General features: G+C 62.9%; 4 protein-coding genes across 5 annotated transcripts; 2 read left to right on the top strand and 2 right to left on the bottom strand.

Moving 5' to 3' along the window:
- Window positions 1-1,116: 1,116 nt before the first annotated feature.
- On the bottom strand, window positions 1,117-6,967 carry CTSA (cathepsin A). The gene is made up of 15 exons (XM_077336133.1): window positions 6,852-6,967; window positions 6,574-6,749; window positions 6,373-6,487; window positions 6,149-6,199; window positions 5,960-6,046; window positions 5,692-5,847; window positions 4,569-4,660; window positions 4,353-4,437; window positions 4,142-4,233; window positions 3,947-4,025; window positions 3,398-3,546; window positions 3,237-3,312; window positions 2,871-2,960; window positions 2,131-2,235; window positions 1,117-1,620 (listed from the first exon to the last, which is right to left on the bottom strand). Exons 2-15 carry the CDS (start codon window positions 6,747-6,749, stop codon window positions 1,537-1,539), a joined length of 1,437 nt encoding a protein of 478 aa, XP_077192248.1. The 5' UTR covers window positions 6,852-6,967; the 3' UTR covers window positions 1,117-1,536.
- Window positions 6,968-7,518: 551 nt separating this feature from the next.
- NEURL2 (neuralized E3 ubiquitin protein ligase 2) lies at window positions 7,519-15,715 on the top strand. Its single transcript, XM_077336134.1, has 2 exons — window positions 7,519-8,688; window positions 15,223-15,715. Exons 1-2 carry the CDS (start codon window positions 8,001-8,003, stop codon window positions 15,336-15,338), a joined length of 804 nt encoding a protein of 267 aa, XP_077192249.1. The 5' UTR covers window positions 7,519-8,000; the 3' UTR covers window positions 15,339-15,715.
- A 173-nt stretch (window positions 15,716-15,888) lies between these two features.
- Window positions 15,889-17,987, top strand: SPATA25 (spermatogenesis associated 25). Of its 2 annotated transcripts, XR_013230660.1 has the most exons (3): window positions 15,889-15,972; window positions 16,933-17,028; window positions 17,166-17,987. XR_013230660.1 is itself a non-coding variant. In XM_077336135.1 (2 exons), exons 1-2 carry the CDS (start codon window positions 15,915-15,917, stop codon window positions 17,909-17,911), a joined length of 804 nt encoding a protein of 267 aa, XP_077192250.1. In that variant the 5' UTR covers window positions 15,896-15,914; the 3' UTR covers window positions 17,912-17,987. The 2 variants fall into 2 exon arrangements, 1 of the variants encoding a protein (XP_077192250.1); XM_077336135.1 differs by lacking the exon at window positions 16,933-17,028 and having other exon boundaries at window positions 15,896-15,972.
- Window positions 17,988-19,232: 1,245 nt separating this feature from the next.
- ZSWIM1 (zinc finger SWIM-type containing 1) lies at window positions 19,233-22,785 on the bottom strand. Its single transcript, XM_077336132.1, has 2 exons — window positions 22,693-22,785; window positions 19,233-21,328 (listed from the first exon to the last, which is right to left on the bottom strand). Exon 2 carries the CDS (start codon window positions 21,187-21,189, stop codon window positions 19,657-19,659), a length of 1,533 nt encoding a protein of 510 aa, XP_077192247.1. The 5' UTR covers window positions 21,190-21,328; window positions 22,693-22,785; the 3' UTR covers window positions 19,233-19,656.
- Between the last annotated feature and the right edge of the window lie 449 nt (window positions 22,786-23,234).

Here is a 23,234-nt window from a genome sequence, read left to right as displayed (position 1 = left end):
CATTCTCCGGAGCCTGCGGGGCCCAGCCCTACAGAAACCACAGCAGACCCAAGGAGGGCAGAAGTGGCGGGGGGGGGGGGCAAGAGCAGCTGGCATTTACAGTGTCGCCCCCCACCCCACCCTTCCCACAGAAGCAGCAAGCCCCAGGCGGGGGGGGGGGAGGGGCCCAGGGCCACAGCGCTTCGAGGACCCACCAAAGCACCCAAAGCCCCTGAGACAACGAGGCCCACACACTGGGGGGGGGGGGGCAAAACAGCAGCACCTCTCCTGTCCCCGGTTGGCCTTCAAGGGGCTCAGTAACCCCCACCCTTCTCTCCCTTCTGCAGCTCAAAGGGGCAGTGCTCTCTCTCCCCCCCCCATGACTCCCTCTTCCCTGGGGAGACCGCTGCACTGGAGCCCCCAGTCCAGAGCAGCCTGAGTGGGACAACTGCACTGGAGCCCCCAGTCCAGAGCAGTCCAGACAGCTGGCTCTGTCAGCCCCACCCCCATCAGTTCCTCCAACAGACCCCCCAGCACTGAGACACGTGCTGCTAAGGCCTCCCCCTCCCCCCTGCAAGGAATTGCCCCCACAGAGCTTCTGCCAGCTCACGAATGTGGAGCTAAACAGCACAGCTGTCTCCCCTCCCCCCTCCCCCCTCCCCCCCCGCCAGCCCCCAGGCAGGAGACAGAGACCGTGATCTTCCAGGAGCCCATTGGGGACCAAGGACATTCCCACCCCGGGGCCAGGCTGCCAGGGGCATGTGCAGCTCCTCAGCCACGCACACCCTGAAGGCATCGCTGCTTCAGAGCCCCCCTCCCACTTGGGGCAGGGACGGGAAGGAGAGGCTGGCACCGGGGCCAAAGTTTAAGGAAGCTCAAGCCTTCCTGCTGTGGCAGAAGGAGGGGGCCCAGGAGGCTGCCCCACAAGCAAGTGCTGCCCTCCCCCCTGCCTAAGTGGGGCCTGGGACCGAGGCAGTGCTCCCCCCCCTCCCCCCAGCAGAACAGAAACCAGGAGGAGGATCTTCCTCTTCCTCAGACTGGCCTGGCTCCCCCTCCCCCACCAGCCACACCCACGGCAGCCCGATTTGGGGGGGGGGGAGGGCCCTGACCCTGGAAAAAGGAGACGCAGACCAGCCCTGCGGTCAGAAATGCTTTAATGGCCTGCCCCGCCCCGCCCCCCCCCACCAGAGTTCCAGACAAGGGGGGTGTTTGCGCGTGTGCAGCCAAACCCTGGCCCAGCCAGGCTGCCCTTTGACATCCGATTCGGGGTCCTTCATCATCTCTAGCGATTGAGAAGTGGGGCTGAGCACGGAGGCCTCCCCAGAGACAGTGCACAAGAGGAAGCGGGGGGTGGGAGAGCCCTGTGGGACGCCCCCCAGTCCCCAGGGAAGCCCAGGAGGCCCACGGGGGGGGGGGGGAGGGTCAGTGCTGAGAGCCCCCCGGCTGGGGCCTGGGAGTGCGGATCTGGCCTCTTGGTGGCCGCACAGCAGCCCTGCCGGAGGAGAGGCGAAGGCGAGTGCCCTGGGGGGCAGGCCCGTGGGGGGGGGGCCGTGTGCGCTAGAAGGGCTTCTTGTTGATGAAGCGGTCAAACACGTTGAAGGCGGCCCGGGGCTTGTCCGAGGGCACCATGTGGCCTGCACCCTGCAGAAGGGGCACAGCGAGCGTTAGGGCCCCACCCCTCCTGGGCGCTCCCTGCCTCTGTGGGCTCACCCTCCCACCCCCCCCCTCTTCTGGCCGTGGTGGGGAGTCAGCTGTGGGCCGACCCACCTCCACGTCCCAGTGATGGCTGACCTCCGGTAAAGTCTGCTTCCACCACACCACGACCTGGCCGTGGGGGCTCTGCTCCTGTCCCTTCGGCTAGCAAAGCCCACCTGCCAGTCTTGTGTCCTTAACTCCGCCCTGACCCAGTGGCCCGTCAGGTCTGTTTGGCTCAGGGGCTCCAGCCCGGCACCCCCAACCTCTCACCCCCCCAAGGCCCAGCGGAGTCCAAGCTCACTTGTGGGGGCAGGGAGGGGGCCACACAGAGCTGGGAGGGACCCCAAGAGTCCCCTGGCCCATCCAGTTATGCCTCCAGCCCCCACCCACCCCACTCTGCGCCCACAGAAGCCACAGGGATTCCCCCCTCCCTTCACCAAAGACACCCAACGTTACCTTGATGGTCAGGAAGGAGATGCCGGTGAACTCCTTGACGAAGCCTCCGATCTGGTCCTGCCCATTCTCATCGGTGTAGATCCAGGGCCGACGGCTGACCTCCAGCTGGGGGACAAACAACCCTCCCCCAGTTATGACTGCCAAGGGGGGGGGGCTGTCCAGGCCTCAGCACAGGCCAAGGAAGCAGGTCTTGTGGCCAGGCCTCCTCCGAGGCACCAGGGAGCGGACCGGGTAAGGGACAGGAGCCCATCAAGGTTGGTCCGTGAAGCTCCAGGGGGATCTACTGAAGGGCCGGCCGGCCAGCCGGGCAAGATGCTCACTCTCCTGCTGCTCCAGGCAGGCGGAGAACGGCCAGGGCCCACCCAGGGGGCAGCCAAGCCGGGCCCCAGCTCAGACCCCCTCTGCCATTCCTAGGGTGGGCTCAGCCCCTCCCTGGAGGAGGAGCAGCCAGAAACCTGGGCCTCCCTGCATACTCTGGAAGGAAGAACATTCTAGCAGGCACACGAGTCCCTTGGGGAGGGGAGCAGCAGAGGGGCTGAGAGAGGAAGAGGCCCAAAAGACGGGTGGGGTGGGGTGGGGGTGGGGCTTCTTCCGGGATGGGGGGACTCTGTCAGGCTCAGCCGCCTCTGTGAGGGAAGGCAGCCACAGCAGCACCGCTGCAAAGCCCTGGAGAGCGCCCTGCTTAAAGCCCCCACCGGCAGCAGCAACAGCCCCCCCTTCCCCCCCCCCCCAGAGCCTACCTTCTGGTCCAAGGAGTTCACGAACCACTCGTCCCCCAGGAAATTGCACGCCATGTCCACGTCCCCGTTGTACAGCAAGATGCGGTATTTCTGTGGGAGAGCCAGCCGGTGGGTGGTGCCCCAGCCAATGCCCCCCATCCTGCCCCAAGGCGTTCATGGTGGGGGGTGGGGCCCAGCCAGCCCCCTTCCTTCCTTCCTTCCTTCCTTCCTTCCTTCCTTCCTTCCTTCCTTCCTTCCTTCCTTCCTTCCTTCCTTCCTTCCTTCCTTCCTTCCTTCCTTCCTTCCTTCCTTCCTTCCTTCCTTCCCTCCCTCCCTCCCTCCCTCCCTCCCTCCCTCCCTTCCTTCCTTCCTTCCTTCCTCACTCACCGCAGCGCCCAAGAGCTTCAGGTACTGGTCGTTCATCTTGCTGAAGAGGCGCTTGTAGCCCCGACTCACGGCAAAGCTGCAAGGAGGAGGAGGAGGAGGAGGAGGCAGAGTCAGGCCCTCTCAAGCCCTTCCCCAACCCCGGTCTAGGCCCAGCCACTCACCTGCACATCTCCCACTCAGGGGCGTCATCTGCAATGTGCAGGGCCTTGCGCACCTGCGGGTCATTCATGTAGTTGGAGGGGGCTGTGGTGTTGGTGCAGGGGGGGTCCAGCCGAACCCCCTTCTTGCCTTTGGGCATCAGCAGCAGATTCTGTGGCGGGGGGGAGGGGGGGAGGGAGGGGGAGAAGGGCCAACAGTTCCTTTCAGTGTCAAACCTCCCCCTTCTCATTGCGGCACGTGTCCACGGGCAGAGGAAAGCCAGGCACGCTTCGAGGGCATCCAGAGGTCAGCGAGAGCACAAATCCCAGGGCCGGGCCGGGCCGGGCCACCGTGGAGCGCTGGAGGCCGATGGAGGGGGGCACCCAAGTGGGAGTGGCCGTCGGGATCCAGCCAAGGGGCCACCCCCCCAGGGGGAGGCAGAAACGGCGGCCCTGCCAGGGAAGGTGGCTCCACCCCCCAGGGGACCTTCCAGCCGTGGTGGGTGTCAAGGCCTCTTTCTGCGCACTTCGAAGCCCCCCCCCCCCCCCCCCGGTTCCCAGGCCTGCTCTCACCTGTCTCCACGTGTAACGGGCCGGCTGCCGTATGAAGGTGTTGCCTAGGTCGTGGGTGACCAGCTTATCCTCATGGTACCTGCGGGCAAGGCCAAGCACAGCACCTCCTGAGTGCCGCCTGCACCTGTGGGGCTCTGAACAGAGGCAGCTCCCACAGAGGGCTGGCCCCTCAGACCTCACCCCAGGGAGGCGTACCTGTAGCTGCCGGGCACTCCGCCGGCACACGGTGCATAGAGGTTGTAGATGTTAAGGCCCGACTCGTCCACGATGCGGATCACCTCCACCATCTGCCGTCATTCACAAAGAGCAAGCTGGGATCCCGGCCAAAGCTGGGTGAGCAAGGACAGGACCCACCCCCCTGAACAGGCATGTGGCCCGGCCCCCGAGACTCCCACCCCACACTCACAGCAAGGGTGCAATTCACACTGGAGCTGTCGTGGAAGTTGCATTTCCCCTGGGAGCAGCAAAACTTCTGCAGGTCCGTCCAGAGCCTGCGAGGGAATAGCGGCAGCAGAGGCCTCAGGGCAATTCCTTCTGCCCACCCCCGTGCCGGCGGCCATGAGGGCCTCCACCCTCCTCCTGGCGTCGCTCCGCGCCTCCCGCCCACCCCTCCCGCTCTCACCTGGTGCCCAGGAGGCCGTGGTAGTAAGCAAAATACACCAGGGAATTGTCGTTGGTTTCGTAGCAGGAGAGCCCGTTGCCCACGGCGAGGCCCTAGAGACACAGGAAGACTCTCAGCCCCCCCTCCTCCAACAAGGAGCACTCGGCCTGGGGGTGGGGGGGGGGCGGCTGGCTGCGCTGCCTTTCCATGGAGATCTGGAAGCTCAGAGAGGGCCCTTTCTGACAGTAGCGCTGCCTCTGTGGCCCCTCACTCACTGCCCAAGGGCCGCCTGGCTCCCCCCTCCCCAACAGGACCTGCAGGGTCTTCAAGGCCGGAGCAGGGGGGGGGGTCGGCCACTGCCTGCTTCTCTGGAGCTTCCCCACACGTCCCGGGGGGTCTCCTATCCAGGACTGACCAGGGCCGACCCTTCATAGCTTCCGAGATTGGGCGAGGGGCATTTTGTGCTGGTCTAGGATTTCCCCCCTGCCCAAGCTTAGATCTTAGAATACCGGGAGAACAAGGGAAGGATGTCTAGTGAATTCACGCCCATCTGAAGCCGCCTATGACAACGTTTCTGAAGCCCCTCGGAGGAAAGGATAAGGTCAGCATGAAAGCATTCAAGGCTGGTGTTTTGCAGGCACCACCGGAAGTGAAGTGGTGTTCAGCCCAGCCACAGAGGAGACCCTCAGCCACGACAACCAGGGAAGGGAGGAGCGTGTCCTGGCCCCAAATTCCAGAAGCTGACCCCGCCCGGCCTTTGACTTGTCCTCCGTGTTCTTGCCCCGCCCCCAGGGCCACTTCCTCCGCCCGCCTTGCCCCTCCAGGCTAAAAGCAGCTCTGAGGCCTCCAAGGAAGGCACCAGAGGAAATGCCCCATTTCTGCTGAGCTTCGGGGCTTAGCGTGCCAACCTGTCTGCACCCACAGCCCCACCTTCCCCCGCGGGCACGGTGCCAGGAGCCGGAAATTGGAAGCACTTAGCATCTGCCCACGCAAGCTTGGTAGCAAGCTCAATCTGGCTGACAGGATTCTGTGGCACTGCTGCCCCACCCAGGCGTCTTCCCTGAGACACTGCTGCCGCTCAGCTAGGAAACAAAGACACCCCCCCCCCCCGCCCAAGAGGAGAAGCCCCCCGGCCCCCACCCACCTTCAAGTTGAGGCTGGGGTCCTGCATGACCAGGGTGGCCAGGGTGGGGATGTAGATGCCCCCGTAGCTCTCGCCGGTGAGGTAGAGGTCTTTGCCACAGTGCTCCGGGTAGAGGCGGAGGAATTGCTTCAGGGCCAGGTAGTTCACCCGGGCCACCTGGCAGAGGAGAGGAGAGGAGAGGAGAGGGGTGACTGGGACGCCAACCGCAGGCAGGCAGGCAGGCAGGCAGACCCCCGAGTCCAGCCGCCGGGCCCCGGCCAGCACCCACCTCCGTGTCATTGGTCTGGTAGTCTTTGCCGTCCGAGTAGGAGTAGCCCACGCCGATGGGGGACTCCAAGTACAGGATGTGGGCCAGCTGCGGAAGAAGCGGAGGGAAAGGAGGAGAGGCATCAGGCCCCGGACAGACCCCTGCCCCAGCCCCAGCCCCCCCCAGGTGGGCAGCCTCCAAAGGGCCTACCTTGTTCCAGGCGTAGTCGTTGTACTCCAGGGTGGCCCCATCCTCCTGAATCTGCAAGAGAGGCGCTTCTCAGTGGAGCCCCCACGAGGGAGGACCCTGCCGCCCAGCAAGCAGAAGGGGGCAGGGACCCCGACGCCCCCCCCCCTGTCTGGAGAGCGAGAAGCGGATCCGGGCCCCCTGGCCGCCCGCCCTCCCTCCCTCCCTCCGGGGCCGCCGCTACTGACCGTGAAGGGCCCGTGCTCGGTGAGGAGGCCCGTGACGGAGCTGCAGCCGGGCCCGCCGTTCAGCCACAGCACCAGGGGCTTGTCCGCCGCGTCGCCGCCCTGCGCCTCCACGAACCTGCACGGAGGGCCGGCCAAGGCGACAGGTGAGGGCAGGGGAGGAGGAGCAGACCCCCGCCCGCCTCGTCCCGCCCGCCCCCCTACCAGTAGTGCAGGTGCTTGTCTTGGTCCACGTCCAGGTAGCCCGAGTAGTGGCGGAAGGACGGCTGCTTGGCCAGCCCCGGCAGGTAGCCCACCGCGTGCCCCGACGGCCCCGCCCCGGCCCCGGACAGCAGCACCAGCAGCAGCAGCAGCGCGGCAGATCCAGACAAGGCGCGCATCTGTCGGGGGGAGGAGGGGGGAGAGGCCGTCAGGGGAGGGGGAGCGCGGCGGCGGCGGCGGAGGGACCCCGCGGCGCCCCTCGCCCGTCCCGCCCGGCTCACCCTGGCGCCGTCTCTCTCTCTCTCTGTCTCTCTCTCTCTCTCTCTCGCTGCCCGCCAGCCCCGCGCCGGCGAATGGGGCCGGCCGCACGTGACAGCCGCTCATATGACCCGGCCGCGATCACCAGACAGGGGCGGGGCCAAGGGACGCTGTACCGTAATTCCCCGGAGAAGCGCCCCCCCCCGGCTCCCCTTCCGCCTCCTCATTCATTCCAATCCATTCATTCATTCATTCATTCGGCGGCTCCAGCTTCTTCCCAGAACCAAACTTTGCGGGCGTGGAAAGCGCCGCTGGACTCTGGCCGCGCTCTGCTGCTCCGGACCGGCCAGCACGGCGACCCCCACACCCCGCCCCTCTTCCCTCGCCCGTCCCGGGGGCCGTGGGGGCTGCCGGAGCGCGCTGTCCCGGCTGGGGCGCGGGGTGTTCCGCCTCGCTCCCCGGAAGGGCCCCGGAAGGCCAAGCGCAGCCGGGGGGGGGGAGGGGGGCTCCTGCCGGCGGCCTCTGGCTCTGCGGACGGCGACCACCGCCCTGCCCCGCCCTGGGCCAGCAGCCCCTCCTTCGCCGCTCGCGGGCTGTGCAGGCCCACACACGGGGGGGGGGCAGGCAGGGGGGGGCTCCGTCTGGGTCCTCGGGGTCGCGGCTTCGGTGTGCAGGCAGGCCTCTCCAGATGACCCCCCCACCCACCTCCACCCACAGGGATCTGCATGCCAGAGTTCTGCTTTCCTCGTCCACAAAGCACCAGGACGGGCAAAAGCATTTAAAATGATCAAGACCCTCCGTTCAGGGTCAGCAATGCCAGAGGCAGGGAGGAGGGTCGACACCTGTCCTTGGAGGAACGCCCAAACCAACCAAACCAAAAGGTCTTTGCCGGGGGAGGCAGATGGGGGAGACAAAGGAGCCTCCCCAGGTTGAAGCGGTGTTTTGGGGCTCCGTAGTGCAGCGTTTGTGTGGCGTGCTGAAATGTGCAGGATGCAGGACTCTGCCGGGTTGGCCCTTCTGCAGGGCCCCGCCAGCCCTGTGGAGGTCCAGCACTAGGACCTGGCCAGTTCCTGCAGGCCCTCCCCTCCCCTCCCCCAGGCGGACAGGGTCAGCAGCTGCCTCCCCTCGGAGGCCACTTAAAAATAGCCTCTGGGAGAGAGAGAGGTCCCGTGATGGCGTCCTCCTGCTGCCCGCCCAGCAGGTTCCACCCTGTCCACGGGGCAAACGTCCGCCTGGACCCCTCCCGCACCCAGGCCACGCGGGTGGAGAGCTTTGCCAACGGCCTGTGCTTCAGCCAGGAGCCCCTGGCCCCGGGGCAGGTCTTCCTGGTGGAGATCGAGGAGAAGGAGCTGGGCTGGTGCGGCCACCTGCGGGTGGGGCTGATGGCCAGAGACCCCTCCAGCCTGGACGTGGTGCCCGAGTACTCCCTGCCCGACCTGGTCAACAGGGGCGACAGCTGGGTCTTTGCCATCACCCGCAACCACAACCGGGTCACTCCGGAGGGCGCCCCGGAGCAGAGCCCGGGAAGGGTGCGGGGCTTCCTCGCCGACCCCTATTTGCTGATTGAGCAGGTGCGGATCCCCCGAGACAAGCTGGTGGGGCGGAGCAGGCCCAGCCGGTACAGCCACATCCTGGACGACCTGTACAAGAACAACGTGTTGCCAGCCACAGCCCGGAGGAGCCGCATTGGGGTCCTCTACACTCTGCAGCCTGACGGGACGGCCGACATGCACATGGTCATCAACGGGGAGGACATGGGGCCCAGCGCCAAGGGCCTGCCTGCCGCCTGCCCCCTCTACGCCGTTGTCGACGTCTTTGCTTCCACCAAGAGCGTCCGACTCATCCAGGTGGAACATGGCTGTAGGTATCCTGGCTCTGTCCTCGAGGGCTGCCTGGGTGGGAAGCTCAGCTCCCAGGACGGGGGGGGGGGGGGGGGTTTGTCTGAAGACCAGGTCCTCCATGGCTGGGGGGGAGGGGCTGCCTTGGCCTTCAGAAGGATCCTCCCCCCCCCACCTCTCCAGCTGTTGGTGATGTAAAAACCCCAGTCTGAGTTGGTGGAGAGCTTCTGCCCTTCTGCGTAGACAACCCTGACCTCGGCCGACCAAGGGTGAAGAGGGGCCTTGTGGCAAGCAGGCCAGGGGTCCCAGGCTCAGTCCCCGGCAGCCCCTGCAGGCACGAAGGCTCAGGAAGGAGGTGATGTCTAAGGCCGCTACCAGGCTGAGTCGGCAAGACGGGAGAGACGGGCCTTGATGAAGTGAGGGTCTGATCCAGACAAGGCAGTTCTCTTTGCCCGCGGGTGTTCATCCTGGAGGCCGGCCTTAGCATCTCTGCCCCAAGATCATTCCTGCCGCCTGTTTGGTCGAAGGAAGCTGAGTTTGCTTTTTTCAGACCCCACTCCCCCCCCCAGCCAATATGCTGCCCTGCCTCCATCCTCAGCTTCAAAAGGCCCCCACCTTTCAGCCTCTTCCCCACCGGCACAACCACCCGGGGGCACCCAAGGCTCACCGGAGCACTGTACCCAGAGCACCCTGGGTAGAACAGGGGGCTGAAGGCAGGGATGGGAGCGGGCAACGGCTGGAAGCAGAGACTTCTGCCTTTGAAGGGGCCCTTGGTTGGAGCAGGCCTCCAAAGCCCCTCCCCTGGACCTCTGATCAGTAGAGAGGGGCCTCCAGGCTGCACAGAGAAGGGTCTGAAGGGGAGGACCTGGCATTCCCCAGAATTCACACTCAGGGCTACATGGAGGACCCTGGAAAGGAGCTGGTTGGGAGAAGGATGAGCCAAGGGGAGGCGGAAGAAACGTCTGCGGGGGTGGGCAGTCCTGGGCCAGGCTCCAGCCACTGGGGCAGCAGCAGTATTGCCCCCCCCCTTTGTGCCTCGCACCTCTCCTTGCTGGCTACCCATGGGGTGCGTTCCAGCGGCAGGCAGCCCCTCAAGGCTCCCTCTGCCTCTCAGTGGGGGAAGCCACAGCCATGGGCCCCAGGCCCTTGCACAGGAGGAGGTGGCGGGCCTAGATCCGGTCTCTGGCTGTCATGAGGTTGCTTCCTGGGCCAGTGGCCAAGGTCAAGCCTGCAGTGCTGTGCAGTATGTGGGGCAAACCCAGGCAAGGCCCGCCCTGCATGGAGGGTGCCAAACTGCAGCACTGCCAAGCAGTCTGGGCGGGGCCCCCCAGGGGGCTCTTGAATCCATTTGTCATGCAAAGGAAAACTCTACAGAGACGCCCACATGGCTTCTTCACACGGACGTCTCACTTCCCATTTTTCACTAATTAAAATCTCTCTCTTGCCTCTCCCTTGCCATGCAAAGCAGCTTACAGTCCCAAAATAAAACCCCGTGCACCCCCTAAAGAAGACACCGTGGCTCAAATCCCATTAAAAGCCATTGCTAATGACACCTCCTCCCAGTGCTTACTCAGTACTCCCAAGGAGAGGAGGACCCCGACACACGGCAGGAAGGCCCTGGGCCCGTCGCGGTACGTCTCGTCTGCCAGGACTGGACACAGCTCTCCAGGGTCTTGGGCAGACAGGCCTGTCGCTTCACCTGCTTCCTGGTCCTTTCAGCTGGAGATGCCGCCAGGGATTGAGCCAGGATCTCCTTCCTGTTAAGCAGAGGCTCTGCCAGAGTCATGGCCCCTCCCCTTCCTAGGAAGCCCACCAAACAAGGCAGGGGCCACGACTGAAAAGGACCAGAGGAGCAGTCTAAGGAGGCCAGCAGGGAGATCCCCCTCATTGGCCTTCTTCAAGCAGCAATTTGACATCCTTCTCCTGGAAGCTTGAAGCTGATCCTGCACTGAGCAGGGGGTGGGACTAGATGGCCTGCATGGCCCCTTCCCACTCTAGGATTATGTGAGTCTAGTTCAGCAGGGGAAGGGGCTGCCTAAGGAGGTGGGGAGCTCCCCCTCACTGGCCGTCTTCAAGCAGCGGCTGGACAGATCCTTCTCCTTGATGCCTGAGGCTGATCCTGCACTGAGCAGGGGGTGAGACTGCATGGCCTGGATGGCCCCTTCCCACTCTGGGATTCTAGGTGGTGAGCTCCCCCTGGTGGTCTTCAAGCAGCAGTTGGACAGATCCTTATCCTGTTGGGACCCTTCAAATTCTAGGATTCGGTGATTCTAATTTCAGTTTCCTCTGTTGTATTCAGGTCTCCAAGGACCGGGGTGGGGAGAGGACAGAGAACACCGAGCCAGTTTATTCCCCATAAATAAGCTAGCCCATAAAATACAATTGTTGACTGGGCTTGTGTGGCTGGGCCCACTAGAAATGTTCAGGAATATCCAGTGCCCAAAGACAGTTCAGAATCAAAAGGTTCATGTCACAGGCTGAGAGGGCTGGTGCTCAGAGAGCCAACCTATCAGTAGGCCTGATGTAAGGGTTAGATTTGAGCAGTTCCAGAGGTCTTTTCCCAGGAAGGACACAGACACTTTGTCCTGGTTGGCTTTAACCTGGGGCTTGCACAGCTCTAGGATTCCCGTCCAGCAGTATCTTAGCAACCAACCAGAGTTTCAGGGCACAAACCTTGAAGAGTCAATGTTCCTTTCATTTGTCATGAGGAGAGTAGAAATGGGGGCTGGGGGTTGGGATTTGACCCGAATAATGACCACCCCTCCCGCCCCCCCCCCCCCAGGCTGGATAGGATTCTTATCCCACCACAGGCGCCATCTGCATGGCTCAAGATTTTCTCTCCCTGAGCTCCATTTCCAACTGAAAAGGGACACTGCAGCCAAGAGAGCAGAAGGAGACGGAGTCTGGGGGGGGGGGCAGGAAGGAGCTGGAGAAGGTTCTCAAGCACAAGCAGGTGTCGCAGGTGACCAGGAGCAAGTGAATTCACACCAGAGAATCACCTATTACCATGCCTGGGCGTGAAAGTTGGAAAGTGGAGAAGGCTGACAGGCAAAATGTTAATTCATTTGACTCTGTTGTTGGAGGAGACTTTTACAGATGTGTCGAAAGATCAAGTCAGGTGTGAGCTCTCCCCAAAAGCCAGAAGGACTCAGCTGAGGCCCCTGTGCTTTGGGCACGTGACAAGGAGAGACCAGCGTCACCGGAAAAGAGATGCCAGGAAAAGGGGAAGGCTGCCAGGGAAGAGGAGACAGCGGGACCATCTAGGGAGCCGTGGCGGACCCCCTTCGGCCAGATCCAAGCCGGGCCGTGAACGAGAGGATGTTTGTATGTGGGGCTGCCCTGGGCCGGAAGCGACTGGAGACACAGAGAGAAACTGCAGAGTGGAGATGCAGAGGAGAGCATGCTGGAGAGGCGGAGACCAAGTCATGCGGCGAAAGGCTTGTGGGAACTGGGGGAAGAGGAGGTTGAGGGGAGAGACAATGAGTCTTTTGAAGGCTTTGAGGGACGGCCATTTAAAGGAGAGCAGGGCGCGATTTCCATTGATAGTGGACCCTCTTTTATTTTCTTTAACAAACGGAAAATGCATGACTATTTACAAATAGCTGCCCCAGCGCAGCAGGGCAGGGAGAGGTGTTTTGGCCATCCTGAGAGCAAGTCGGGATCTCAGAGCTAATCTGGAAGGCCACGAGTAGAGGGACCACCTGCTGAAGCCCCCCCCCCCCCCGTGCCAGGCAGGCGGGGAAATGAGGCGGCCCTAAGGGAGGGTCCAAGGGAAAGAGCAGAGGCCAAGGGAAGATCAAAACAAGGCAGGGTTGCAGCTGTGCTGCCTGGGGATGAGGTGAGCATGGGTGGAATCTGCAGAGTGACAGAGAAGAAGGGAGGGAAGAAGAGACCCAGGGAAGCTGGTTCATCTGTCTGAGGATGCGGAGAGCTCCTAAGGAGGGACGCCAGGAGGAGCCCTTCATTCTGGAACAGGCTGACCTGGACAGAGAGATGAGACACGCCTGTAAAAACACCCTTTCAAGCAGTTGGAGAGGCAAGACCCAGGGGGGTGGGGAGGAGCAGTGTGCCCTTGGGGGGGGGCATGGGGGGCTTGTTTTGATGAGGCTGCTTGAGAGAAAGGGTGGAGCCAGGAAGAGGACCTTCCTGCAAAGCTAGCTGTGAAAGGAGAGAAGCTTCCCCCACTGCAAACAGGCAGCAATTCAACCGGAAAGGGGCCTTGCCAGCCAGCCAATCTCCTCACTGGTTCAAACCTTCCGTTTGTCTGAGGTTCAGCGGAGACCAAGCTAAGAACAGAACCACAAGCTTAAGGGACGGAAGGCGCAGAAGCCGTGCCCCCCCTCCCCCCACGCCCAAGAAGCACCTTGATCCCCCTTCAGGAGGACTTCCGCTGGGACACGCTTTTCTCAGCCGTGGCACTGAGCTGTGACTCAGCATGGAGGTGAGAGGCGGAGGGAGTGCGGAAGAGGCACACTCATCCGGCCGTCATCTCCGCCGGACGGGTTCCATGGGGCCAGCCTGGGGATCGGAGGCGACCGTGGGGCCGGGAGGGCCCATGCCCGTGTGCCCAAGGAGGCCTGTCTGCAGTCAGAGGGACGCCCGGCAGGGGATCTGGACATGGGCCCTTCTGGGCACACCCGCTCCAGAGGCACCGCAAGCAGCAAGGAGGCCTGGAAGGCCGAGCCAAGAAGGGCCGTGCAAAAGGACAAGGCCCAGAGCCCTCTTAGGCACTGGCTTTCTCGGGGGCATTACGGGAAGGGCAATCCCAGATCCGGCTCACCACCCGTCTGGAGCAAAGCGGAGAAGAGAAACGCAGAGCACCTCAGAGACCAGCAAGTGTTTGGGGGTGTAGATTTTGGAGTCAAAGCTCCCTCCAGCAGATCCCAGACCTCTGACTCCCAAAAGCTCCACCCTCCTAAAATCTGGTTGGTCTCGAAGGAGCTCCTTGAGGAGTTCTACTGCAGGTCAACCATGGCTTCCCACTGATGACCCCAGCAGAAAAGCACCCCCTAAGGGGGCCTGCCCCAGAGCAGGTAGAAGAATCTAGGGCTGTAGCTCATAGCCGGGGCCTGATTCTCCCACTCCCAAGACCTTTACTTGCAAAGTCTCTTGAGCCTCTCCAAGAAACTAATTTGCAGAACAGCAACCATGAGAAAGAAGAAGGGAAGTCCCTGTCCAGAGGAAGGGGGCGGGCACGGAGGTTTGTCTCTGCAGGAAGCCTGGCACTCCCTCGGCAAGTCATGCTCATAGGGGGCCCGGAGAAACACCTGCAAGGCCAGGCAAACCCTCACCAAAGGCAACCAAGGCCTGCGAGTGGCCAGAACGAGAGCCCGGTGCTCACTGCACCTGGGGAAAATGCACCCGAGAGGGGCTCTTCCAGCCTTAACCCCCCTTGCATGGCTCATCTGTGGCAAGGGAAGAGCTTGTGGGACATCCCCAGAGGCCAGGCAGATGCTTCTGTATCGAGAGAGAGAGGCAGTGAAATGCCCTGTTGCAGGACAAGAAGAAGAGGAAGAAGAGGCTCTTATATGCCACTTTTTAATAACAGGAGCCTGAAAGTGGCTTATATTCGCCTTCCCTTCCTCTCCCCACAACAGACACCCTGGGAGGGAGGGGAGGCTGAGAGAGCGCTGATGATTTGTATTTGGCCAGAATAGCTTTATCAGTGATGTGGTGAGCCCAAGGTCACCCAGCTGGCTGCACATGGAGGAGTGGGGAATCAAACCCGGCTCGTCAGGTTAGAAGGCTGTGCTCCTAACCACTACATCAAGCTGGCTCTACACAGGAGGCAAGCCAGGGAACAACCGGCCTGCCCCCTCTGGCCCAGCAGGAAGGAGAGGCATGTCTGGAAGGGGCACCCTCCCCTTCCCTCCCCTCCCCTCCCCTCCCCTCCCCTCCGGTGGGTGTCTCACTGATGCTGGGGGACTGGCTTCTCGGGACCCTGGGCAGCTGTCTCTGCTTGCCTCCCATGTCCTCAGGCCTGCGCTTCAGCTTTGTAGCTGGTATCTTTATGCTCAAGGTGTGTTCAGATGTTGCAGTGAACAATGCTTTCCTCTGCTTGCCGAATTCAGAGGGCCCCTGTGGCCCTGCCTGGGGCCGGTTGCTCTCTTGCCTGTTCCCACCTCCCCTGGCCCAAAGAGGTCTTTGAGGAGGAAGAAAAGAGGGTGGGGGTAGCCTGTATACTCAGTACTCCAAGCGGGGTCTGGGGGCAGGGAGCAAAGGCATCGTGGGGGGAGGGTTGTTCCCCTCATAAGCCCTGCCCAGACTACTTGCTGTCTTTTGCCCTGGCGGGGATTGGGACCCAGAGAACGGCACAGAAGTTCCGGGGAGGGGGTGGGACCTGTTCCTTAAGATGTGCTGCCAGGCTGAACGGGCCCATTCCGGCCAGACTGGGCCTCGCTCCCCCCTGGGGCTTTGCAGCCGAAGCCTTCCTGCTCCACTCTGGAGCGCTCCCGAGGGTCCGTGGCTTGCTGGGGGGCTGGCAGGGGCCCCTTCTGACAGGCCCAGGCCGCCTTCCTGCAGCCTTCCCACATGTCTCTCCTTTTGCTCTCCGCAGTTCCCTCCTTGCAGACCCTCTGCCGGCTGATCATCCAGAAGCATATTGTGCACCGGCTGGCCATCGACGGGCTCGACCTCCCGCCCCTCCTGAAGAACTTCTGCAAATACGAGTGAAGCGGCCCAGGCCCCTGTGCGCACGCCACCTCCTGAGTCCACCCCCAAGGGCTGGGGGACGCCAGGCTGAAGCCCGGCCCCCCCACGAGATGCCCAGCGCCTGGCTCTTGCATTCCTGGCAGGGGGGACAGGGCAGAGATGCCAACTGCAGACCACTGCAAGGACTCGGAGAGGGGGGTGGGAGAAGGCCCATCCGGACGGGGTTCCTGGCAAGCGTTTGAAACGTGAAGCACTGGCGACACTGGGAAAGCTGTGCTGTGAAGAAGCAGCCCCAAAGTGGTAGGAGGGGGGGGGCACGAGGCATGCTGGGTTTTTGTTACTACCAAGACAAGATGACAGTCCAATAAACCAAACATGCTCCTGAGCAAAATGAGCTCCAGTGGTGGGAGTGGAAATGCAGATCGGGCTGATAACCAAAGGAGCAGCCCCCCCCACCCCCCACCCCCCTTCCGGCACGCAAGCCCTGCAGCCGGGGCCCAGGGGCAAGCAGCGGCTGCACAGGTTCCCTGTGTGACGTAAGGGCCCGCCCTGTGACACCGGTTCTAGAATGGAGGGAGGCCAGGCCCCACTGCTGCCATGGCCGAGCACGCGAGGGGGGGGATGCCCCCCTGCTCTCTCCCGCCACCCCAGCAAGGTAAAGCTGCTTCTCCCCTGGCAGGGGCTCATGGGAACCGTAGTCCATGGACATCTGGAGGGCCGCAGTTTGACTACCCCTGCCTAAGAGAATCTGGGCCGGCGGAAGGTGGGGAATCCTCGGCATACAGGAAGCGCAGGATCGGGTCCCATTTACAGCACTGGAAGCCCCCGAGGCAAGAATGGCCAAGGAGCCCCTAGACAGATCAGGGAGAAAGAACTGTCCGCCTGGCCTCGCCCCTTTCCCCGCGAGCTCAGGGTGGTGTCAGTGGTTCCTCCCCCCCCCCATGTTATTCTCACCACAACCCTGTGAAGCAGGTCAGGGGGCAGGAGACCCAGTATGGTGTGGAGCCCGCAAGATCAACTCAGGACGAGCAACACCTGGGTTTAGACCGCTGCTCAGCTGCGGAGCTCTCCGGGTGTGACTCTGGGCCAGTGGATATTTCTCGGCCCAACCCGCCTCACAGGGTTGTTGCGACCACAAAAGGAGGGAAAGATCCACATGATGCAGCCCTAAGCTCCTGGGTGGAACAGAGCGGGTAAGTGAAAGAAGTTAAGAGAGAGACCCAATCCGCCAACAGCACATTGAAGTAAAACCCTCTGGGGCTGCTGAGAATGAAATCCAAAGCTCCAACAGAAGGCCGTTCGGTCCCTCTGCCGGCTTCGGGCCCAAAGGCAGGCCTGTTCGGGCTGCCTGTAGAAGAGATGCTGGGGGAGGGCGGGGGGGGGGGTCACAGCCAGGTGGAGCAGGAAGCTCAGCCGTGGCCAGCCCGTGGCCAGGAGCATCCTTTGCGTGCCCCTTGGCCCCCTGCTGCTTCTGAGCCTGGGGGAGTCCCTTGTGAGGCTCCGCAGGCCACTGCCTCTGCCTGCAGGGGGAGCCCCACAGGGGAAGGGCCAGCAGCTGCCACCTGCTCAGCCTCGCCTGGGATCCTGCCTGCAACCCCTCCTACGCTTTCTGCAGCTCCTGGGGCGGGGTGAGAAACTGGGAGCGGATGGAGTGCAAATTACAGCCCCCGCAAGAGAAAGAAAGAGGTTTGCTCAGCCAGGAGGTGTGTGGGTAAGCGAAACCAAGCACACTTTGCCCCCCCCCCCCATGTGAGCCCCCCATCTCCATGCCCCCCTGGGGGCGGCGATACAAGCAAAGCCCCTTCCCCACCCTCCAGCTCACGCCTCTTCTCCTCCCACCCATTTTAGGAGATGCCAACGGCACAGAGCTCAAACTGGCCCCAAGCAGCCAGCTGGGACCTCTGGGACCTCCAGCTGGGCTCTCTGCTCTGGGGCTCTTCAGGAGGAAGCTGCCCTTCAGGAGGGGGCCTCCCCCCCAGCTCAGCGCCCCCCAGCTGCTTCCCGAGTCAGACCTCCAGCTCCCCTGCGGGGGGGTCTGCCTGTCGCCCGGCCCCCCCAGCCCAGGGGCCACAGCGCGGCCCTCCAGGTTCCTCCATCTGGGTCCAGCACAAGGATATCCCGCTGAGCAGATGGGCAGCCGCTGGGTGGGCCTCCCGCCCGCAGCACTGCACCCGCCCAGCCAGCCGGCCGGCCAGGGCTTCAGCTCCCGGGGAGACCTCGCGCTGGCCCCGATGGGCTTCCTGCCAAGCGGCCTCGTCTGGCTGTCGGCACCGCTGGACCCCGAGGGAGGGGCTCCGCAAGCGCCCCGCCTGCCCCCCAACATCTGCATCCTGGCCCTGGCCATGATGATTGCCGGCATCCCCACGGTGCCCGTGCCAGGCGTGCGCGAGGAGGACATGATCCTGGCGGCCCAGAACTTCATGGCCGGGGGCCCAGCGGACACGGAGGGTGCCCTGCGGAGGGGGTGGGCTGCAGGGCCCCGCCTGGGCCTTCCCTGCCGCAGAGACAAGCAGCAGCAGCAGCAGCAGCAGCAGAGCAGGGGGGTGGCTGGCAGGAGCCTCCTCCCCCTCTTCCTGGCCCAGCTGGAGAAGTGAGGGGGGGGGAGGGGGGGCACGCCCTCTGCGGCTTCAGGGCAAGGAAAAGGGACATAAAGGGTTTGCAAAAACCACTTCCCCGACTGGCTTCTTGACCACACGGCCGAAGGGCCAAAGAGAACTCTCCCATCGCCCGAGTGATCCTCCGCCAGCATTCAGAGCATCCTCCGAAGAGCCCTGCTGGATCCAGACGCCTGTTCCTCTGGAAGGCCAGCAGCAGGGCAGAGAGGGCTGAGCCTTCCCGGATAAGAACACCAAAAGTGCTGGATCAGGCCCCGGAGGGTCCACCCAGCCTCCTGTCTCGCACGGTGGCCAAGCAGTTCCTCTGGGGGCCAGGAGCAGGGCAGAGGGGCCGAGGCCTCCTCCTGAGGCCGCCTCTTGGCTCTGCATGGGGAGGTTCCCCTCAGTCACCAGGGCTTCTTACCTCCCATTATCGGACCTCCTGTGGCCATCCCAGCATCACGTGGCAGGGAAGCCACAATTTGAATTAGTCCTTTGCCCAGCCCAAACCTACCTCCCATCAGCTCTTTTGACTCCATGCATCCTTTTCTAAACTTTTTTCATGCCCCCCCCCTTAGTTGTCTCTTTTCTAAGCCTTTTCAGGCTTTCCCGACAGGGAAGATGCTGCAGCCCCTCCTCTGCCCCTTGTCCAGCCCTGCCAGGTCCCTCTGGAGATACGGGGCCCGGCTTCCCCATGAGGCCACCCCAGAGACCTGTACGGGGCATTCTGCCTCCCTTTCCTCCTCACCCCCCCTACCACTGAGCTGTGCCTGTGGCTATGACCCACTCAGTCTCTCCTGACGCTTTGGCTCAGCACTGCTTGCCCCCCCCCCAATCCAGTCACAGGTGTGGGCCGAAGGGGTGTGTCGCCCCACCTTCTTTGTTCATCCAGACGTACACCCAAAGCTGCCTTCTACTGTGTCAGACCCTCCGTTCAGCGAGGTCAGGGGTGTCTACACAGACTGGCAGCTGCCTTCCACACCTTTTCCTACCCGGCCTGCATTGTGCAGCGGGTTGGTCCGGAGGGCCTCTTCCAAGGGCCTCCGCCGATGCCCCGCCCTTCAGCCCCACCCGATGCCCCCAATTCTGCCCCACTCTTCACCGCAGCCACAGGGGGTCTCCTCAAGGGGGGCCTTCCTGCCGTCACCTCAACTGTCACGTCTGAGGCCCGGAAACTGCCTGCCTGCCTGCCTGCCTGTCTGTCCGGCCGACGGCGACATGGAACTGGCCAAACGGCTCCTGCTGGACCAGTTGGCAGAGATGCTCCGCCCACTTCCTTGGCTGGAACGTGGGCGATAATTAAGTGATGAGAGATCAAGAATTGGCAGGCAGGAAAAATCTGTTTATTAACCACCTTGAATTTCAGCAGAGAGACGCCTACTCCTGTGGGTCTCCCAGGCTCCATCCACAAAAACAGGGGTGGGGCGGGGCGGGAGGAGGCAGAGAAGCACCAAGCTGCTCTCTCCAGAAGAACTAGCAGGGGAGACACCCTGAACAAAAAAACCACCCCCGCTCTGTTGGTGCAATCGTCCCTGGGGATTCCTGCGGGGGCGGGATTGGATCCCAGCTCCCGTCAGGCACCCTTTGGGCCTCTCCTGGAAGCCTCCCAGTTCCCAAGAGAACAAATTAATGCAAATGCGTTCTCAGCCCCTCATCAAAAGGGGGAAGAGCCCCACAGGCGAGTTACCCACAGGTCCTAGGGAGAGTCACGCCCCGGCAACGGTCCCTAGCCCATTGGGGCCCGATCACAACTTCACCTGCATGTAGGGCCCAATCCAGCTGTCCGCCAGCTCCCGCAGAGTGCTGTACCTGCGGTCAAACTCCTCGCTGCTACACTGGCTCAGCAGCCGGCTGATCTCCTCCGTCAGAAAGGAAACGGCCAGGCACTTATCCAAAGCGGCATCCCATGAGCTCCGCAGGACGTCCAAGAGGTCGCTGGAGCCCCCCTGCTCGGGAGGGGAGGTGCCGTGGCCCTTGCGCCACTGCTCAGGGACCCCGTCCGGCTTCAGCTCCGTCCCCTCCGAGTTCAGCACAGCCACTCGGTGCCTGCAGGGCAGCTGGAAGGTCTGGCTGAAGGGGCAGGTGCAGCTGCTGGGGCCCTTGTGGCTCACCGTCTGGGCGTCTTCCAGGATCTGGACGCTAACTGTGTTTGCGCTGCCCCCCATCAGGCACTCCGAATCCTGGACCACTGCAAGCTCATTCAAGCAGAGCCTGGCGGCGGGCTCCGTGCAGAGGGCGCTCAGGGACCGGCGGATCCTCTTGGAGGCGTCTCTGTCGGGGATCTCGGCCTCCCGTTCAAGCACGGCATCTCGGGCAGAGGCCTCCTCCTGCTTCGCCACCGGGGGACTCGGGGGGGCTGCCACAGGGGGGACCCGAGGAAGCAGAGGCCTCTGAGCATGGGGGGCAGCGGAGCTGAGAACCACCAGGTTGGGCAGGGACGAGATGCTCTGGCTGACCACGGTGGCCTGGCCTGGCGTGACCTCCCAGAAGCCTTTCAAAACCTTCTTCTGGTAGAGCTTGGCGATGCTGGTGATGCAGGACTCCAGGGACAGGCCTGCACAGAAGACTTGGCTCAGGTGGCGCGTGAGCACCTCCAGGTCTTTGAAATACCGGCTGCATTCCTCCCAGGAGCGCCAGCTGTGCATGGACCAGATCTTTTCATTGAACAGCCAGTTGGTGTGCACCTGGGGCAGCAGGTTGGGTTTCACAAAGTCACTCAAGATGGTGTGCATCTTCCTCAGGTTGCTTTCGCTGGGAGCGCACATGGCGTTCCTCAGGACACTCAGCAGCAGCCTCTTGGTGTGGAACGCCAGGGAGACGTGCTGGATCTTCTGCTGCAGGTGTTTGCAGATGTGGAAGACGGACAGCTGGACATCGGCAGAGGGGAATTCTTTCGAAAGCCTTGGCAGCAGGCGGAAGCACGGGTCGACCAGGAAGGTCCTGATCCGCTTCCACTCGGGGTTGAAGGCCTTGAAGGTGCGGTACATGTGGGCCAGGCCTTCTGCGGATTCCTTGGCTGGGACGGCAAAGTGGATGAGGGTGGCCATCTCGCCCTCGGGCTTCAGGAAAGGCTCGTCCACCATGAAGGTGTACAGGCTCTTGCCCCAAGGGTTGTGGGAGCGATGAATCAGCACCACCTCCGGGTGATTCAAGAAGACGTCCCTCATCAACATGGTCTGGAAGCTGATGGACTCCAGCTGGGAGTTCTTGTCCAGCTGATAAGCTACGAGCGACCCACACGCCAAACCCAGCAGCTCCTTCACAGCGTCCAGAGCCATGGTGTCCCGGGTCTATTGGGAGCCTGTCTTGGACCTGCTTCGGAAAGGTTGTCCTTCTGATGCCAGGCGGCTAAAGAGCTTGTCTTTCTGCTGCTATTCTCACATGATTACCGAGGCCAGCTATTTCAAAAGGAGGGGCCTAGAGGGGCAGAAACATGCGTTGGTTGGTGCATCCATGCTGGTGAGAAAAAGGCGGACCTCCACCCCTCAATAGAAGGTTTTTATACTCTGCTTTTCACTGCCTGAAGGAGTCTCAAAGCGGCTTCCCATCGCCTTCCCTTTCTTCTCCCCACAATAGACACCCTGCGAGGGAGGGGAGGCTGAGAGAGCTCTGACAGGACCGCTCTGTGAGAACAGCACTATTAAGACTGTGATAAATCTAAGGTCACCCAGCCAGCTGCATGTGAAGGAGTGGGAAATCAAACCCGGCTCGCCAGATTAGAAGTCGTTGCTATTAACCGCTACATGAAGCCAAGGGAAGATAAATACACGAGGCTATTTATGCCAAAAGCCATCAGGTTTATAAACCACCTTGTCCCGTAAGCACAGCTTTGAGAAGCTGAGGCCACTTGTAGCAGATGTGAGTGTGTTTTAAATACAACTTAAAAATAATGGCAGCATGGCCTGGCCTCCACTCAACCGATCTCGAAAGGTAAACAGGGTTGATGCTTGGAAGAGGAGGCACCAAGGAGGCCCTGCAGAGGAAGGCCGTGGCTTACGGATCGCGGGGCTTGACAGCCGCTTGCAGGGTCAGCTGCCACTTGACCGCACGTAAGGGCACCAGGGGCGCTTGGGGGAGGCACCTTGACTGCCCAGCCCTTGGCTCGGGTGCTCCAACATCAGGGGAGGGGGGAGGATATAGGCTAGATATCAGGAAAAAAATGTTCACAGTCAGCAGTGGAATAGGCTGCCTCACTGGCAGCCTTCAAGCAAAGGTTGGATACACACTTTTCTTGGATGCTTTAGGATGCTTAGGGCTGATCCTGCGTTGAGCAGGGGGTTGGACTAGATGGCCTGTATGGCCCCTTCCATGATTCTATGATTCCAAAACGCTCTCCCCTCCTCACCCCATGCCCAGTTGGGTGGGTCAGCCTCTTCTGGGTCCCCCTTAGCCTTCTCTTTTCTGGGCTGAGACTCCCCGGCCCTTCAGCTTCTCCGCGCAGGGAAGGAGGGGGCCCCCGTCGGTAGGTGGCCGCCCCCTGCGGCTCCCCTGGACTACAATTCCCATGAGCCCCTGCCAGCTACGCAGACACAGCCCCTTGGGCCCCATGGGTTAGTGGCCCCGCGAAATGCGAGGACGGAGAGGCTGGAAGGGCCAAGGTGGCCAACCTCCAGGGGGCGCCTGCAGACCTCCCGGGATCGCAGCTGGTCACCAGGCGACAGAGAAGCCCCTCCCTCCCGGAATCTCCCCCCGGAGCTGGCAACCGCACCTCGGCTCAGACCGCCCGCCCGCCACGCAGGCCCTCCCACAACAGCCCCGCAAGGCAGGCCCGTCCCGCTCACCGGCCGCGGCAGCCGCCACTTTGTCTCCGCCCTGCGCTGCGACGGCTCGCCGAACGACTCCGCCCCCTCGCGCGCGGGCACGGAAGGGAGGCGGGAACTGGCCGGGTCGCCAGGGCAACACCCCAGCCAATGGGCGACCCCGCGCAGGACCAGCCAGAACGCTCGGCGTTCGGCTTGGCTGCGCGCGCAGCGGCGGAGGTCCCCTCGGGTCGTCGCCTACCCTGCCGGGTTGTTGTGAACTTCCGGCCAGGCCCTGCGGTCTCTGGGCATAGGGGGGCTTGCGGCCGACGGTTGTCAGGCCTCCAGCCGTGCCCGGAGCTCTCCCGCGTGCGCCCCTCCGGGGAATGGGAGAAATAAAGCGGCCCCAGGAGACCCCCCCCCCCTAGACCCAGAAGCAGCCGCACCTCCACGCCCCCTCCCCTTTGTGGTCCCAGGGCCTGCCTGGGGGTGGGAAGGGCCGTCCCGGGGAGAGCCACGTCGGGGCCAAGAGGCGCATGGAGGAGGCGTATCCACTGGGCAGGTAGTTGGGAGTTTCATGCCTT

This window comes from Paroedura picta, chromosome 4, assembly GCF_049243985.1.
Source record: "Paroedura picta isolate Pp20150507F chromosome 4, Ppicta_v3.0, whole genome shotgun sequence".
Lineage (NCBI taxonomy): Eukaryota > Metazoa > Chordata > Lepidosauria > Squamata > Gekkonidae > Paroedura > Paroedura picta.
Note: the sequence above shows the minus strand (reverse complement) of the source record. Positions and strands in the feature narration are given on the sequence as shown.